Genomic DNA, 19,159 nt, shown 5'->3' with positions numbered 1-19,159 from the left:
TTTACTTCATTTTGTTTGTTTTATAAGGCAACCCAGCTCAAACAATGTGGCCAGGTGGTGTACAGTATGAAATAATAAAAAGAAAAGAAACTAGAAACTCCAACCCAAACCATATAATGTTAAAACACATACAATATTTAAAATATAAAATTTAAAACATGAAATATCTATTTCTGTTATAATTTCTTTTTCCTGTCCAAAAGCTTTCCTTTAAGGAAAACCTCTAGAGCAGGGGTGTCAAACTCACAACAATATGCTATTGTCATGTGACATATCACAACTTTTCCCCTAGTCACTAAACCAGGGGTGAACATGGGCAGCATATGATGTATCCAGCCCAATGGCCATGAGTTTGACACCCTTACTCTAGAGCAGTGTTTCTCAACCTTGGTGACTTTAAGTCCTGTGGACTTCAACTCCCAGAATTCCCCAGCCACCCATAGCTGGCTGGGGAATTCTGGGAGTTGAAGTCCACAGGACTTAAAGTCACCAAGGTTGAGAAACACTGCTCTAGACGGTTGACATAACATTGTTATGAAATCCAGGGTTCATATTGTCAATTTCCTGGATTTTAGAAAGTACTATGTCCTTATTTATAAGTTGCTACAATGATTTCCTCAAAGAAATAACATATTCAGAAGAATTTTCATTCAGTTTATTTCCTTCTACTCATATTTATGGCAGTAGGAGTCCACTAGAAGTCAGGCATGATATTGACATAAATAGAAGCTCCAACAAAGAACTACAGTCCTTATGACAAGGTCTATCAAATGTCTTAGTTTTGCTGACATGATTCTAATTAATCTACTTCCCTATTGCCAAGGTAACTAATGGGAAAGAAAGAGAGAAATAAAGCTATTGTATTGTTCCAAAAGAGATTCGGAAAGTCATGCGATGTAACAATTTTTACATGACTTTTGTTTTTCAGCCACATAGACTCTGATAAATAGGAAAATCTTGGAAAGAATAGTAGTTCATTTTTTAAAATGTCTAATCACTTTACATTCCAATAAAGAACATGGCTCAGATATTGTCACTTAGATACTACTATAATGAGACATCTATGAAGGAACAGCTGGGACCCTTCAACTCGTTGGCTAAATTAATTCCCAATCAAATTTTATCCTTAACTTGGAGAATAACAACAGCTCCTCCCTTCTCTTCTGCCTATGAGTCTGCCTCCTCACTGTACATATATCAATTGTGCAAGAACCATAAAACTCAAATGCCAATGGAAGTCCAGGTGTTATTTATTCCCTTATGATAAACCTCAGACCGATAAACCTTTAACTAGAAAACTGCATGCCAGAATTTATCATGCAGAGAGGAAGAAATTAAGAGGAGCTTTAAGGAGAACAGCCATTCTACAGAAGGAGAGGCCAATTTATTCCATTGCGCATCCTTGTGCAAAAAATTCAGGCCTTGCAATTCTATAAATTTTCCAGATTATACACTATTAGGATAGCCACTATTCCTTTTGCTGCACTACAGGTAGCCCTTGAACTACAACCACAGTTGAGAACAGAATATCGGTCACTGAGCAAAGTGGTTATGAAGCAAGACATCACGTGACAGCTTCACCTAATGATAGCAACCCTGGCACTCCTGGTTGCAGTTATTAAATGATCTCATGGTCATTAAATGGACAGAATCTCAGGATGGCCCTGGGAGGCCCTGAGCAAACTGTGCATAAGTTGAAGAGGTTGCTGCAGTGCAACACAAAAGCACAGCCTGGCCCACCTGGCCCACCAGCACAAGTAAAGCAATTTGGAGAAAGAGGTTTCTGAAGCTCTGCAAGAGCAGGCTGCGTTCTTCTGGTGCTTCAGAAGCAGCCTTCTCCAAATTGCATGATTTGGAGAAGGAGACTTCCAAAGTATCACAAGAATGGAGCCAACTTGGAGAATGGTGCATGGTAACCTCAGTAAGAAGGTTGTGCCTCACATAGCCAGCATCTGGAGAAAAACTGTATAGATTAATGGGGTGCTTTGTTTGTACTGGTGGCATGGATGAATAGTGAATTGTCCCGGACCTGAGCAGCTTCCCATGCACTGGTGGACCAGGTGAGTGGCTGAGATAGAGGGAAATAAGTGGGTGCAAGCAGTTGCAGCATTCCAGGAGCTGTTATATTTTTCATCATGTGACCACAAAGGAGTTACAACAGCCATGACTTTGAGTACAGGTCTTAAGTCCTTTTGTTCTGCACCATCATAATTTTTAATGGTGGATAAATGTGTGGTCATAGATCGAGGATTACCTGTAAACATAGCAGGGGACTAGGTCAGCCAAATTGTTGGGAAGGGCTGTTGGGACCCTATGGTAAAAGAGACCTAATAAACCTTGGAAATAAGCTATATTCTGATGTAATTTTTCATTCTTTTGAAAAGGCTGGATTGTAATTTCTGCAGAATTAGCAACACAAGTGGACTTGCATCAGAACTGGTTGCTTCCAATCCACATTCTTTGCAGCTGTTGACAGTTACTACTATGTTTAGCCAGAGAGAAAGAAGGGCTATTTCTTGAGCTTCATTGATCTTATTATCAAAGTAAGGTTACCTCATCCTCCCCTCTAAAATAGTAGTAAAAATAATAAAAACCATCATGCTAGAATCCAAGGCTATCAAGAAAATTTAGGATGTAAGTTGAGACAATTTTATAGTGTGGTACTGGTACTGGTAAAAAGCTATTGTGCATTGAAAGTAGAAGGCGTTTACATTACTTTTATACAGCGTTGATCCACATTTCATTCAAACTGAATTCCTGACTACCGTTCTGATCTTGAAACAGCTTGCTGAGTAAATTCTAAAATGAATAGGAATATACACTGTCTAGAATCTGAAGCAATGTCAATAATTCTGTACTAGACTGAATGCCTTCAGAAATATACATTAATTGCCATTTGTGCATTATATATTACAAGAGTTGTAAAGGAAATCATATTAAAAAGGGACATCCGTCCTCAGTGTGAATGTCACAGGTCTGGAATGTCCATTTTGTTTAAGTCAATAAAAATGATAACTATACAGACAAAAAAAACCTCCTGAAACCATTCTATGAAGTTTTACTGAAAATAAATCATCCAGAAAGCAAGTTTAAAATGGCAACCTTGGACATAAGGAACACGACTGCCTTTGATTTAATGCAATCCTCTATCTCTCATGTACCCACATACGCATACAACAAAACGATGGATGTTCTCTGAATGTTTCTATTGTTTCAATGTTTCTTCATTTTTAGAAGTAATATAAAGTTCTTGAAAAATAATCAGACATATAATAGGCTTCCAAGTTATTCCGGTCTTGTCCTAAAGTTTGGGTGTACATTTCACATTACTCTTATATGATTTGAAGAAAGCAACGCTGATAATAGAAAACAGAAATGAGAATGGCCCTTCTAACTTTGGGGCCTCTAAATACTGTATAGTTAAACTATGACTCCCAGCTAAAGCTATCCTACCCAGGAATTCTACAAATTATAACTCTATTTCATACAGAGAATGTTAGGTTAGAGATGGATGATGTAGGGTACAGATTTTTAACATACAATACAGGAATTCCTTAAATAACTTAGAGTAGAAATAGAAAAGTCTTCCAGATATGAATTCAATCAAAAATAAAAAAGTGAGCTTTTATATGTGAGAGAAGCGCATTATGCTTTTTATGGATGAATTAAAACTTGTTTTATAAAGACCAGTCAATACTGTGTTAACATCTATAATTTAAAGATTAATATGAATAGCAGTAATATAGAAATAAAATTAATGACCACCCATTTGCTATTCCATAACAACTATGTTGAAAAAAAGTTTTCACTCTATACTTGAGAGTCTCCAACAGCAACTGATCTATTGCAAGGAAAAAGCTCCTGAAGTTTTTACTTTAAATACTCCATTTTACTATAACACTTAACTAGCAGCAAGAGTAATTGCAGATAACACCGTGACTTAAGTTCAATTTCCAAGTAATTTTATTTAAATATATGTATATAATGTATTTGCATTCCTGAGGAAGATAGAATAAGTACTGCATCAACTATACAATTTAATAAAATCATTCTTAAAATAAATATACACTTCAGTCCTTATCTAGGAAGCTACAAATCATTGTTTTGTATTGTTTTTCACTCTTAATTACTTATTAGGGGGAAAAAGGCAGACTACATTAAAGCTATCTCAATAAAGTATAAATAATATATTATTTGGCTAATTTCTTAGGGATAATTTACATCCTGTTTTTTAGAAATTAGTTTTTTATTTATCATCTCACAAATGTTTATTTAAAGGAAGAGAAAGGTATACATCATAGTTACTTGTAGAATATTGGGAAAACTGGAGAAGGAGCCAAAATGTCTCATAGAAATGAATATTCTTTCTCTACAATCATTTGTCTATATTTCTGCACAGAATGACATATATTAAAACTCCATAAAGTTGTACATGAAGTCTAATTTCAAATATACCTAGATCATATTATACAAATCCCTCTAAAGTCTGATAGCTCCAAATTGTTCAATAACCTTTATTACTGCATAGTCCATTATGGATACATAGAGACCTTAACAACACATAGTAACCTGGGTTGTAAATTAATATTTATGGGGTTATTTTCCTCATTCTTAGAAAGGGATCAGTATGGCCATTCTTCTGAGCTCCAAGAATAGTTTGCGTAGTTCTCTTAGCCTTTGGGTCATAGTAGCCTCTGAACATTAATGGATGAATTTTATTTGTTCTCCAGAATATAATACAAAATGGAAAGGAATAAAATTTGCTCTTGCACACCCAACACATTATAAATATAAGTAACAGCACATACCTTTTTTTGATCTCAGCTGGATAGGTTCAGAGCAATCAGCTTGAACTTACCTGTTCTGATCCATGAGGAGGCAGTATCTCACAATAAACATTTCTGAATCAAAAGTATGAAGATCATAGCTGCACAACTAATGGCAGTTCACAGTTGCTTATAAACAACAAAAATGAGCAAGCCTTTCTTTAGATCCATCCACGGTCACAAAATCATCATAAGAAGAGGAAGGCTTTCAGAAGTTTCTCTTTCTAAACTTTATTTGTGTTTTCTTTCCCTTTAACTTATTTGCAAATCAATTTTCCTACATGTTTCTTGCATACACAGCACGTTATTACAGATATTTTAAACAATATAAACCGTCCTTTTAATTGGCTTTTAAATTTCAATTTACTCTCTGGATGTCATTTCTAGCCATTTATTCCTGAACTTTAAGGAAAATCTCACACTAGGCTCAAAGGCTGGCTTGCTGAAAACTTGAGGTTAATTTGATTTATAAGTGGCCACCTAAAATGGGCGAATTATTTTATTAACTGCAGGAAGAACGTAAAATATTTTATGTTGTTAAAAGCTCTCCAATGCAGATGACTTAAATGCAGCTTTATAAGTGTAGCTTTGTATTACGTATTTATACACTGGTTGTCTTATCATGTCTTTTAGAAAAAAATCATTAATAGACTATTATCACATAAAATAAATCATATATTAAGTAGGGTCTATTATATTAAAGAATTCTAAGGGGATATGATAGTGACAGGCAGAAAATGCATGCCATGAACTTAGTTAATAAATACCTACAGGCCAGATTCCCATTTTTACATTTATTTCTAACAGCAAAGTTACTTTTCCACCAACTTTTTCCACCTAGCTTTATCTAAAAGCTAAAATTTTCTTTGGCATTTTACATCATGAACATCTATATTCATATATAATAATTTTCATACTGAAACATTATGGAAATGTTTCCTTATTGTGATATTTAGATATACTTTAAGCTACTAATTTGAGTTATTGTAAAAGCAGAAAATGTTTGTTTACTTTCCTTTAACACAAACCCTATCTTGCAAGCAGAACACACATGAAATGCTTGACCTTTTTTCACACACATTTCTTTCTTCAGAGGAAAACAGGAAGGTAGAAAGGGATATTTAACCTTTCCCAAGTCCAATACATTTTACTTAGTAAACATCATCCTTGACAGTAACTTTTAAACCTCCAATGGATAATGGATGGATTATCTGAGAAACCCGTTCTTTATTGCAAATTTATATAGTCCTTAGTATCTATAGAAAATGTGCAGAAGCCAGTATTTATATCCAGGAACCAAGCCGTCTGTTGTGTGGTTCCTACTGCCTTTGCATTTAGAAAAATCTCAAAAAAATGTATCCTTTTCATATTATCCTTCTGATAATTATCCTTCTGATAATTATTTTTAATGTATGATTTTAAACTTCTTCAATTCCATGTACCATACTCCCTTGATTACTAGAAATTAAGAGTAAAATATATAAAAGTGAGCTTACTTCTTTCCTTAAATTTGTAACAGTATCAGAGTATTTTCTGGGTAATTCAACAGCCTATTTTGGAAAACAATTTCCAAATTGTTATAATTAAAACAATTGTTATAAATTCAAAATATGGTGTTCAAGCCCAAAAGATATTGAATATCTTTGGTGTTTTCTGTAAACTCAGATCCCATCACTTGCTAACTGATCTTTCTATAAAGATGGTAAGGACTTAACCTAGGACCTTCTCTACTCATAGACAGATTATCTGTTTGAGCTACAGAGCTTCTTCTATGCATGTTTTTTCCAACCTGAAAAATTATACAGGCTTGAAAGGTTCTTCAGGTATAGTGCTCCATGTCAACTTGATACAACTTGATGATAAATATATGCTGTATATTAATGTTATATCAACATTATTAATGATGATAAATATATGTTGTATTATCATCCTACATTTCTAACAATAAAGAAATCTGTTCTCTCATTACATGTCCACGATGGACCATTTCCCAAGTTAAATTCTGATTTAATGCATCACTTTTTTGGGTGAAAAACATATAGTGGGTAAGAATTTAGCTTTTAAAATGCAGACAATGTACTAATGCATATTGCAGAACCAGTAAAGCTTCCAGATGTCTATTTAAAAACTTTAGAGTTTTGCATGCATTTAGCAAAGGCTACACATGAATAGGACGATTAGAAAAACTTTAAGAAGCAAATGTACTTCTTAGCAAAGCTCTTATTATTGTCTGGTACATACAGTTCCCACTGGTTGCTATAAAAAGAACATCAATGCCTTTTTTTTAAAAAAAGTCTTTAAACATGAAAACAGAATGCACTCATACACTTTTGTACTAACTCAGAGAAAATAAAAACTCTCCATTGCTCTTATGTAATCCAGTTTCATAAGCTAATTGCCCAGGAAGTTCACCAGACAACTCTAACATTAGAATCCATGCAAGTTTGCAGACCACACACTAAATGGTTCTTGGTTCCCTTGTAAACAATTTGGTTTATTGTAAAAAGTGGTACTCACGGTCATTGCACTGATTTCCAGAATATGATGTCATGGAACAATCGCAAGTGAAGCCTTCCCACTGCTGAATACAGATGCCTTGGTTGGCGCAGGAATCTTCTTGACAGGTGGTGCTTGGTCCTGAAATGGCATAGCAAGAAATGCATGAAAGAAAGTGTAGCTACTAAGAAAGAGACATTATAATGGATTATGAATACTTATCTTCATGCAGTCCCCTGTCCACCTTCCCCCCCAAAAAGAAACTGTATGCTTTTCCATTTCATGGAACATGCCACAGAAATTCAGGACACATAAAGACATGGAGAATTAAACACTCAGCAACAAACAGGTAACTTGTACACAGCAGAAGGAAGGTATGAAAAGTAGCATATTCCCTCCTTGGCAGGGTCAGGAAAAAAATGCTTATAATAAGTACTATTTCCTCCAAAAAGACTTATCACATCCCTCCTATTCTCAGTTAAACAACTTGATTCATCAGGTTATCCATCTTCCTATTTATATATATAAATAATGGGATTGTTATTTACATGCTATTTTCTAGGGAATTTGGTAGAAACATGGGTTGACAATGCTGACACCTCTATGAGGTGGACATCATTGTGTGTGATTTGGGTAGCTAAATAAATCAGATTAATAAATCAAATTTGCCTACCAAAACTCCCTCATCCCAAAATTTCTGCTGATATTTGGGGGAAAAATTAATAGGATCTGGTGAAATGTCAGCTCTTTCTAATTTGTTCCTTTATTTGTTCCATTTTCTCCTTTGCATTATATTAAATGCCATCATAAATAAGAACTTTAGCTCTGTACCAATAATTCTGAACATCTCATAGAGGCTTTTAGAAAAATGTCTCTGACACATGTCTGTTTTGGTTATACTAAATTAATTATAGTTCTATCTGGACTTTGCAAGTAGTAACTACTAATTTTATGAGCATTTCACGTACTACTCCAGTGGATACTTCTATTCTATCCTCTTAAATACTGTAGCACAAAGACTGAGGATTTAAGATGAACAAGAAATAATTTTGACTTGCTCCATACCGGTGAAATATCTGGATATAATTAATTAGCAGTATCCTATGAGATTCATCTATCAAAATGGACCACTACCCATTGTGGCATGATTGAAAAAAAAAAAATAACAGCTTTGCTTCTTTAGCAATGTTGACAAATCTACAAAGCAGAGACACAAAATTTCTTTGACATAGGGATCAAGTGAATAATAAGTAGAAAGATGATACGGAAATATCAATATAGCTACTTTGTCATATTCCCTTCTATCCTGGAAGGAAATCATGCTAGTCTAAATCTTGCTGTCACCACAGCATGCTATCTTCATGCATCCACTCAATATTCTATGGTCATGGTTCTTTTCATGGAAATATCAATACCAACCAACAGTTTTTAACCACATGACAAAATATCCTCCACTTTACATGCAAAATGCTCTATCTTATTCCCTGCAACCTCCCTCCCTCCCTTTCTTTTCCTGCCATAGACCAATTGGGTTTTTTTTAACAAAAATTCTTGAAACTATGGGTCAAATAAACAACTCTTTTATATCAACTGAAAAATCCCTAGATGCTACAAAGAATTTTTAAAACAATTTCTGACTGACCAACTGGGCTCTAGATCCAAGTCACTTGACAGTAAGATGGGCGGCACATAAATTTAATAAATAAATAATAAATATTAGACAACATTTTTTTTTCAATCCAAACTCCATGTTTTAAACCAGTGATAAGTGAGCCAATTTTGGATTGCACATTCTCTACACTGAAGAGTTGATGGTCAACCAATATATCTATAAATGAGGGGGAAAGTCGCTACAGAAGCCAGGGTTCTCATTCTCCCTCACAGCTAAAAATGTATTGAGGAAAGGGAGAACAGGTTAGGCAATGGAATAATCCTACAAGAAACTGGTAGAACAATTTGGAGCCACAAATGTGTTAACATTGTAGTCCAACTGTTCTAAGCTTTACCTTGAACTTAGAATAATTTATTGCCACTTTGAATGTACACTAATCGGCATACTTTAAAATGAAATTTTGTTGCCTACAGTTCTCAAAGGGTCACCACCTAATGACACATAGCATTTGGAAGTGAGGTAAGAATGCCTATTCTTATAAGAATGTAATAGAAGTCTGCAACAAAGGATTGCACAAGAAGTCTACAACAAAGAATGTTGTTGCTAAAGAGGTCTGCAACAAAGGGTGGACAAGGTCTAAAGCAGGACTCTTAAACTCCTGGTCCTCAGGCCGGATACATCATGCCCAGGCCCAGTTTAGCAAAGGGGGTGGAAAGTCATGATATGTCCTGTAATGATGCCATGACAATGTGAGTTTGACACCACTGATCTAAAGCAATATCCCAGTGATCTTTTTAAAGCAATAGCTCAGTGATCTTCTGTTAGGAGGTGCTAATCATTTTCTCTCTTTTTGGAGTGATTTCTAAACAGATCCTCAGTACTGTCACTTATATTGAATCTTTCTCTGTCTTTCATTCTGATTTGTAAAATATGCTCCTCAACAGGCTCTGAATGTGTCTCATCTGTGATTGATACTGAAAGTGAACTACTGCATTCAGTATAGGTTATATACACAAACATATTTTTAATCAGTGACAAGACAGCTCCTTAAATGAATCTCCACCTGGGTCAACACTACCTAAGGCACTTCAAGAGAAGCCTTATGTATTTTATTCATGTCGAATTCTAAAATGAGAGCAGCATATACTGCTGTTATTTGGAATATATCATGGAAATTTTACAGTATATTACATGAAGTTAGTCAAGCTGAGAGTTACATTGGCTTATATTAATTCTGGTAGGAAAAATGTCAAATTTCTGGAAGTTTAAATCTTCCCTTTTAAGCATCCCTCTACAAACTTTCACAAATCTCCAAAGTGCCATCCCATGTTTGCAACAAGGAAACTGAGAGCAGATAGTTTCCGTCATTAAGTCCTCTCTTCCATGTATAACTGGGTGGTAAATCTAAATAGGCCACTTGTTGGATTAGAGTCCTTCCTTTGACAGGCTGGAAGTTTGGAGAAACTAGCTAGATACCTTATACTACAAGACTGGGTGGAAATCTTGGTGTCTTTATTTCATGCTAGAATGAATCCACTTAAAGCAATTGATTGTCCTCTACTAACATGGGGATGTGGACCATTCACATGCCCTCTGCCTTTTAAATTGGCTGCTGTCCTTCCTGATTTTTCACTGCTTAATGGGGCTCTGTGCTTTGAGTTTCTCATGCTTAGTGTTAAGCAGTGAATGCTTAAGGACAGGATCGGCATTCCTGCTCTGAGAAACTCCAGTTTCCAATGCATCTCCAATTTAGTAAGAAAGGTCCACAGCATGTCATTAAAGTGAAGGTCCCAGCTACTGTGGTGCAATTAAAATGATACACATTAAAAAAAATAGAACTTCCATGGGGCTGATGTAAATAACTTGAATTTTCAAAAAAGAAAAAAAAACACATTGCATGTATATCTCTGCACATATTTCATGCTTTTGGGGTTTATTCTTGTAAGATACCTGCTGGAGGTTTTGAAGGAACGCTCACATAATTTGATTGACTAAATCAGCTTGAAAGTACTTGCCAGTTAATTGCAGACTAATCACCTAATATAATTACAATTCACATGTTTCAAATACATTTATGAGAATCTTTTACAATGCATATCTGGGGGAAAAAGCCTTCTAAGGTGAGCAACCAATCAAGATTGTGTGTCTGAATCAGGACTTCACGTGGATTTAAAATCTCTGGGAAAAGGGGGAAATGAAGTGAAATTCTAGGATTCGTGGGAATGCTAAGAGTTCCAATTTTCAATAGGGATATAACAGGAGTTAGCTTACCTTTCTTTATTGGTCATAAGTCAAATGTATAGATATTATTTTTGCTTTTCCTTGTTGGCACTCACCAAACAACAGATCCTTCCTGCTAAGAGAACATCTACCACAGATGCTTCTTTTCTCTACTAGGGTCAAAACTCCCCTGCTTGTGACATTTGACTATCACAATAGACGTGCCACAAAAAGTAAGAGGTTAATCCCCTCCCCCCACAAAAACAAAACACACTCTAAAGTAAAGAAAAGCTGCTTTATGATTGGCAGTTCATGACAGAAGCAAAAGGGAGCTGACTGATGTGCACTGAAGAGAAAAGGATTTAAATAATATATTTCTTCAAACTTTGTACAGGGTGTCAGAAATGCTGTTTTTATAAATGCTTTCTGGTTCTGCTTTCTTCACCTAATAAAACATTAAAGTCTTAATGCTACATTATGCAAAGAATGTCATATCTGATATAGATTTCAGAAGAGTCAATTTAGATGTCAAAATTTATGGAAACACTGTTTGCATTTAAAATCATCCAACTATGTGAATTTCTCTCAAACGCACTATTTAAAGAAATATCTTACAGAGCTTTAAAGAAAAAAAATCACACAAGGAGCTGCCAGCAAATAAAAGTATAAAAAATGCAAAATTCCAAAATAGCCGCCATAATTTACTGTCCAGGTCAAACATGGCTGTAAATAATATTAGATAACTCTAATATTATATAATAGAATTAAATAAACAAACATTAAACTCAAGATAGCTACCAAAGTTTTTTGATTCAGCACTACAATTTGTCTAACATCAGATTTTGAAAATGCATTTACCAGAATGCTTAGAACTATTTTCATATTCTCCAGTGACATACAAAGTGGACATACAGAAACAAGAAATTGTAAATTATGTGGACTCATGTCCCTGTCTAGTTTAGCTATGGTTGTCTACAAGTGAAGTATTTGTTTTCTTTCTCTATCAGTATGACAACACAGGGCATTCTGAACCCAAAGTGATGCAATACAATCAGTATGAGATTCCTGATAGACTGGAATTGAGGATGAAACTGAATATGAGCCTATAGTGTGATGCAGTTGCAAAAAAAAAAAGCAAAATACAGTCATAAACTGCAAAAAAAGAAGTAATCATGTTGGGTAATTCTTACAAGTGTTGTTTTCCATTGATTCATCCATTAGAATTTATTCTCATTGCTTATTTTCTTTTTTCTTACGGATACGATTTACTGATATTGAATTTAATGATGCTATACAAAAGATCATTTTTGAATTTCTCCTTCACAACTTTGAGGTGGCACTGGTCATCATCATCATCATCATCATCATCATCAAACCCATTTCAATGTGCAGGCACCACAAACCAGAGGCATGTTTCTTGATAGATAGCATTGTTTCATCAAAAGGACCAGAATGTCCCGACTCTTTCAATCCATATTAGCCAAGTAGAAGCTATGGAGGATTCCTCAAAGAAACTGGTCCAATGCCAGGAAAGTCTTTAGAGGGGATAAGAAGCACTTTAAATCGTACCTAGAAGCATACTGGCAATCAGTACAATGTGTGAAACTGTATCAGCCACAACTGGAACTGGCCAGAAAGAAATGAAGAGTAGCACCATAAAGACTACCTCAATTCACAAATCAAACTCATATCATATCTCGACCTGCTGCCAGTTCAGAATGATACCATTATTGTCAGTATCAAATGCTCTGAGAGATTAAGAAGCAGAAAGATGGATGCACCTCTGGCTCCATCAAATATCATCAATTACACAAACAATGCTGTGCTATAGACCTTGAAGGATAAGGCAAAAAGTCATTACCAATCAGACAAGGAAACCTTGAGCCATCCAAGGAACTACTTGGTGAAAATGTCTCAGGTTCCTGTCTAGTTCACATTTTGATAAGGTGAGGGAAAGGGAAGCTCATTCAGACTTGAAAGAGTCTGTTACTATAAATATACATAATCCTGGTCTAAATTTGTTTCTTCATCTGCTTTAGCTTGTAGGACTTGCAGGACTGACAGCTGTCTCTGTGTTTGAAGTCTGGGCTGAAATCTGACTGAAACAACTCTAAATGATCTACTTCCACCAGGATTATCTGCAAGTGCTGGTAAAAATATCTCAACTGGAAACAAAATGATAATTAGATGACCTTTTGATGAGTGTGCACACCACCAACTCCTTCAATGCTGATGGCATCAGCCTTTCTCTGAAAGAAATGAGCCCATCTACATTTACCTTCTGGGTCATCCCATAACTCAGGAAGCTCTAATAAATAGGCGGTCAAACCCACCATACAGAGAACCCTGTCCACTTTCTCAAGAGTCATCAAATCAAACCTATCTCAGGTAGAACCACAAGACCTGAGCTCTAGGCACTTCAGCTGGAACAGCCCAATCAGAATTTCATCAGTTTTTTTTTTTAAATTATATAATGAGTACACATTTCCAAGTGAATGTGCAAAAATACTAAGTGAGAGAGATAGAACAAAGAATCAGGGCTGGAAAAGTGCCTTAAAACATGTTTGCACTGTTGTGCAATAGCTTTCCATCTCACCCCTAGCATAACATGAAGAAGTTAATTTACCCTTCTAATATTTGTGGTCAAGTATCCCTCTCTAAACCTTTTCCATCTCCCCCTCATATATGTTTCCAGATTGGATTTCATAATCATAATGAGATTGAGCAGAGAATTGGAAAAAGAATTTCTTGTATCATAGGATTGCCTTGTAAGTAATTACACTGTGCTAAAGTACTTATTCCACATCTTGATTTTAGGAATCAAGCATTCAGTGCTACTTTCATGTACTTTAAACTTTTTTGTTTAGAAAATCAAGCCATGCAGTTATAGATATTCTTAAGGTGAGATACAGTCAAACCTCTCAAGCTATCCCAAAAACCTTAGTGAACATTTCTCCCCCCTCCATATCCTCACCACCCCATTCTCCAACTTAGCAAGTTGAAGAAAATTCATATCCCTTTGCCTTAGAGATGTGACTGCATTGATAAGAAATATAGATACTGATATATAAAAGGTTACATTAAAAGGTAACTCAGTCAAACTGGCAAGGAAACAAAAGCCTTCTCTACCTTGCAGGTCAGCTTTGGTCAACTCAACTTTGTTAGCAAAAGAACGGAAAAAGCGAAAACAATAAATCAGAGTTAGTAAAATAGCAGATAAACCAGGGTAACGTCTACAAAAATAAATAAAAAGAAATAGGGATAACCAACACAACCCATATGCTCACTTCAGAGATATGGGTGACACTAGCAAGAGACATGAAATGACACCATCAAAGACAACAGACAGACATAGGTGGAGAGAGTTAGCTATTATGGCCTCAATCCATCATCAGCTCCACATCAAACCAAATAGCAAGCGACATAGCATGGAGTACTGGGAAGAGAAATAGAATGGACATACTTCATATACAAAGAGTAACACCAGAAGGAACATTCATGGCACAAGATTCACCAATATTTATAAATGAAGGAGCCAACAGTGAGATTAGTTTCCCATTGAGGAGCTTCCCATGCTCATTTAAAATAAAAAATTGGGAAACCTATCTGCTTCCTTTGTGATGTGCAGATCCAGAGAAAAAATATATGGATAAATTTCTGCTTAATATCCACTTCCCATGTAAGCTTTTAAGAAGCTATGTACAGTAAATGTTGGTGTTTTTAAATAAGATTAAGATAAAATAACTTTTTTTTTCTATTTCAGAAGAATAGACTCCGTAGTAATGAAAGGCACCTCTGATCCCGAGGGATTATATTCTAAATCTGAGCTGCAAAAATCTGGATTATAACTAGAAGACATCAGAATTTTCTGCATCTGATTGTTGCTATCTAGCAGTTTCCTAGATCTCATAAACAACCTATCTGTTTGGGATGTCTTTGATGTAGCTTTCTTTGAAGATTTTAGATGATGGCTTCAATTTGCAATACAATCACTCAGCTTTGTCTACTATGAATTTTTCTTGTTCATATACAAGATAGATTTATCCAACATCAAGTCTCTGTTGATCATATCCCACCATATTCAAAAACATTCTCATTGGAATGTTCCTGAAATGGAACCTGCTCTTGTTCTGGTCCTTGACTTCATTCTACATCAGTGTATTTCTAAATGAAAGTACTAAACACATTTAAACCCATAAATAGTTGAAAATTTAAAGAATGCCCAAGCCCACAAGACTCTAGCCATTTGTTTCAATCACTGAAGGGGCTTATTTTTCTATTATTTTCTAATGAATACATGAAACTTTTCCCTATGTGGTAGTGAGATTTGCCCTGCAATTTCTTTTAGAATGTCAGAATCTACAACTGATTTAGGAGGCACTTCTCTTCAGTTGATGATCATCATTGTCATTATCATCATCATCATCATCATCATCATCATCATCATCATCATCATCATCACCATCATCTGTTTATATTTATGTTCTTATTTTATTTTGGTATACATATTTTTTCCTTGAATTTGGATATTTGGGGTCATTTGCCAAAATATAACTCATACATACATAAATAAACATCAGTTAATGATGCCATCGGGGATGTGTTTCTAGAGTTTATGGTCTGTCATTCTACTAATAAATCCAGAATAGATTAGACTCCATGGAGTTAACTTATTCTGGGAATTCTAAATTCCAGAAATCTCCTGGAACACATGAGTTGAGGCCCATGGGCAAATACTTCAAATACTATATGAGCTGAGAAAAACTGGTAACAGGAGATATTTCTATCTCTACAGGTAATGTAAAGAATGTTTATTATATGCTCTTGATGTTACTATAAAATTTAAGACTAGAATTTGGTTTTATTAAGTTTTCCACAAAGTAGGAAATATTTAGTCTTTTTGTTACAAGGTGTCCCATGTGTATTTGATGGAGGTCTAACAAAACAGTCACTTTTTTGGAGATCTGACTCTCCAATTAATCAGAATGCACTTATAAGAAAACCCAAGGAAGAATTGGAAATGTATTTCCTTTTGCTGAGTTCTCTAAAATTATATATACATACTGAATGTATTTATGATAGAAGATAGATAATGATATAATGATTTGGGATGGAATATATAAGATAGATAGAGGTAATAAACCAATGAAAGGAGCAAAGGCAAGATTATCCTTCCATTAACTTGTTAAGTATCTACTGTCCTGTCAAAAAACTTATATTTTAGGAACAAGTTGTTCCAATACATTACTCTGAAATCAATCTTTGACTTCAGAGTTTCTTACCCATATTGCAGAAATTGAAGGGAGGGATGACCAAGAAAATACCCCATAAACATTTGATGGAAGTAAAAGACATTTATATCCAACACTTGGGAAAGAAAGAAATCTGGTAAAGAACTGACCCATTAGCTATGCTGGAGGATTTATTAGACATCCTGATTATTCACTTTTGGAATACATTATTGTTATGTATTTTATTTTATTTTTTTTAAAAAATCACCCCATGCAGTTTATAGATATTCTCACAGACCACCATCAACCGGGTCTAGGGCTAAAACTGCAAAGGAAGTTTCTGCTTTAGCTTTTAATACATTAGCATTTAAACCACAATCCTACGTCACTTGCCTGCTTGTAAGATCACTTGCAAACAGTGTGATTTATTTCTATGGAGTCACTGAACACAGTGTACCTCACAATGACTCATCATGAAGCTTCGTGTTTTATATATTTGCTTTCTTTTTTAAAAAAAAAATGTATTCATCATCCAACAGTCATTAAATCGATTTTACAGAGTTTCTTCTCCCTTGAAGGAATTCTTGTTCTACTTTTTGAGCATTAGCACTATGCAAAGTTATAGAAGTGGGATAATTGAGCCTTCAATCTACTTTCAAAAAAGTTTCAAAACAGTTTAAAAAAAAATTAGATGGGGAACCCATAAAGGAAGTGGGTAATTCTGTGATACCAGTACATTATATGTTTTTTTTTAAAGTAAAGCAACTAGGCTACTTAGTATCTGGTAACCAAAATTATTTCTGGTAGGTATTTATGACAGTTGGTCTGTCTTGAGGTCATGTGATCAGCATTTATATTCTTCCCAGCTAGCTTCCAACTGGCAAAGTCAGTGGGGGAAATCAGATTCACTTAATAACTGCATGATTCACTTAACAAATGTGGCAAAAAGGTCAAAAAATGGGACACGAGTTACTTTATAACTGCCTTGCTCAGCAACAATAATCTGGGGCTTGATTGTAGTCATAAATCAAGGACTATTTTTATATGTGGTATAAGAGTTACAATTGTTTATTATTACATCCACTAAATCTCACCTATTGTGAAAGAATTTCTCTTGCTGGCTCCAATTGTATAGTTACCACAAGATATCCAGGCAGTAAAATCAGGTTTTGAGATATATAAAGTACATTTAATCTGATTAAATCAACTGAGACCTATTTTTATTGCTAGTTTTAAAGAGAAGAAAGATCTTTTTAAACATCTTGTTTAGAGGTACTATTATTCTTGTCAGTGAAGTCCCTCAGCAATAAAACACTGAATAATTAATGTAAAATTCTCATTTTACTCCTTATGTCTAGCCGAAGAAAGTGATGGCAATAAAATGAGGTTTGTTTTTGTATAAATATGAACTCTGATATGATGTGCATTTCCCAAATAAACATCTATACGAGAGCAATAGGATTCTCTTTTTGCACTTCTGTAAATTTTGTGATTTATTTTGTTGATTTTGCATATATAAAATTGCATATAGTCTGAGAAACTATATTACACCACAACATGGACCAGATACTTTTTAAAAAATGTGTACATAGGAAAATTATTATGTATGTGTCTTCTGGAAAATTATGTACAAAAATATTTAGAGATTTCATATATACAGCATATTTAAATAGAAGATTCATAATTGGCTGCATAAATACAATACAATTATTTTTTTAAAAAAATATTAATCTTTTACAAATCCATATACTCCCTAAAAGATTATGGATATTTAATAGTGGTAATTAATAGTGGTACCACTTCATAGTGGTAATTGGAAGATGTTACTTTCTTAAATATTTATTTCATTCATTCTCTTCATCCTCATCTTTTAATAAACTATTTCAAATTAATAATTGAGGAATATGGGGGGGTTCTTTTCTATTAGTTGACAAAATAAGTTACAGAAGAAGCTCAGAAAGGTTATATGGAGATGTGCAATATCAACTATATATCAGCCTGGTTTTTCATTTTGTGACTGATTTTGAAATCATTTCAATTTAAAAAAAGATGCAAGTACCTTTTTAAAAATAAAATCCCAATATCAATATAATTCTTCATTTTGACCCCTTATTTACTATTAAAATTGATTTCTGTAAGTTACGTGACTGTCCTTGTTTTGATGTAGCTGTTTTTATTTAAAGTAGTCAAGCCAGCATTGTGTACCTTTTCTGGTTAAGCAATCTCATTATATGAATGAAAGTACTCAGATTTATATATAACTAATGTTTAGAAAATATGATTTGATACAGTCTTTCTGGCTTAAATTCCACTCACACTGATTATGTCATTCCAAAGCTGAGGATCTGAGGGTTGTGTGATAAGCGCTAGCTAAGCCTAGGATTCTTCACAGCTGGAGTTAACAAAAACTCTTAGCTTTGCAAAAATGTCTTTGTGGGAGTGTGCTTTTTGGAAAGCAGTGATCAAGCCTGTAACAAGGAAAGGGAGCAGCAGCCCACAGCTCATGTTAGCCATTGCCAAAGATCACAAAAATAGTTCTTTCAAATCCCAATAAGCATGCATCCAGCTCTATCATGATCTCAGCTATGGATTAATGTCCCAAATTTTCACTTAAGAGCTCAATCCCAGATATGTGTAACAAATTATCTCTTTCAGGGTATTATCTCTTATGAGCTGACACTACATATAGTTATTTGTTTCGTGTAACCATCCTGGTGGTTTGATGCTTGTTTGCATGTAGGATAAGTTATGCCTTTTCTTTTTTAACAATCAGA

The 19,159-nt window shown here is 34.6% G+C and overlaps 1 protein-coding gene across 10 annotated transcripts in view; it reads right to left on the bottom strand.

Moving 5' to 3' along the window:
• NRXN3 (neurexin 3) overlaps window positions 1–19,159 on the bottom strand; it is a 1,234,604-nt gene that overhangs the window by 660,552 nt on the left and 554,893 nt on the right. For 7 of the 10 annotated variants that reach the window (XM_087724939.1, XM_087724952.1, XM_087724948.1 and 4 more), the window contains exons 15-16: window positions 14,284–14,310; window positions 7,344–7,463 (exon numbers count right to left, since the gene is read on the bottom strand). In XM_087724939.1, coding sequence (XP_087581065.1) covers window positions 7,344–7,463; window positions 14,284–14,310 — 147 coding nt within the window. The remainder of the gene's footprint in view (window positions 1–7,343; window positions 7,464–14,283; window positions 14,311–19,159) is intronic. The other 3 variants (XM_087724996.1, XM_087724986.1, XM_087724978.1) reach the window with 1 other exon arrangement.

This window comes from Thamnophis sirtalis, unplaced genomic scaffold, assembly GCF_051295495.1.
Source record: "Thamnophis sirtalis isolate CommonGarterSnake01/CBP01778 unplaced genomic scaffold, rThaSir2_p1.2 scaffold_1, whole genome shotgun sequence".
NCBI lineage: Eukaryota > Metazoa > Chordata > Lepidosauria > Squamata > Natricidae > Thamnophis > Thamnophis sirtalis.
This window is presented reverse-complemented; position numbering and strand designations above follow the sequence as displayed.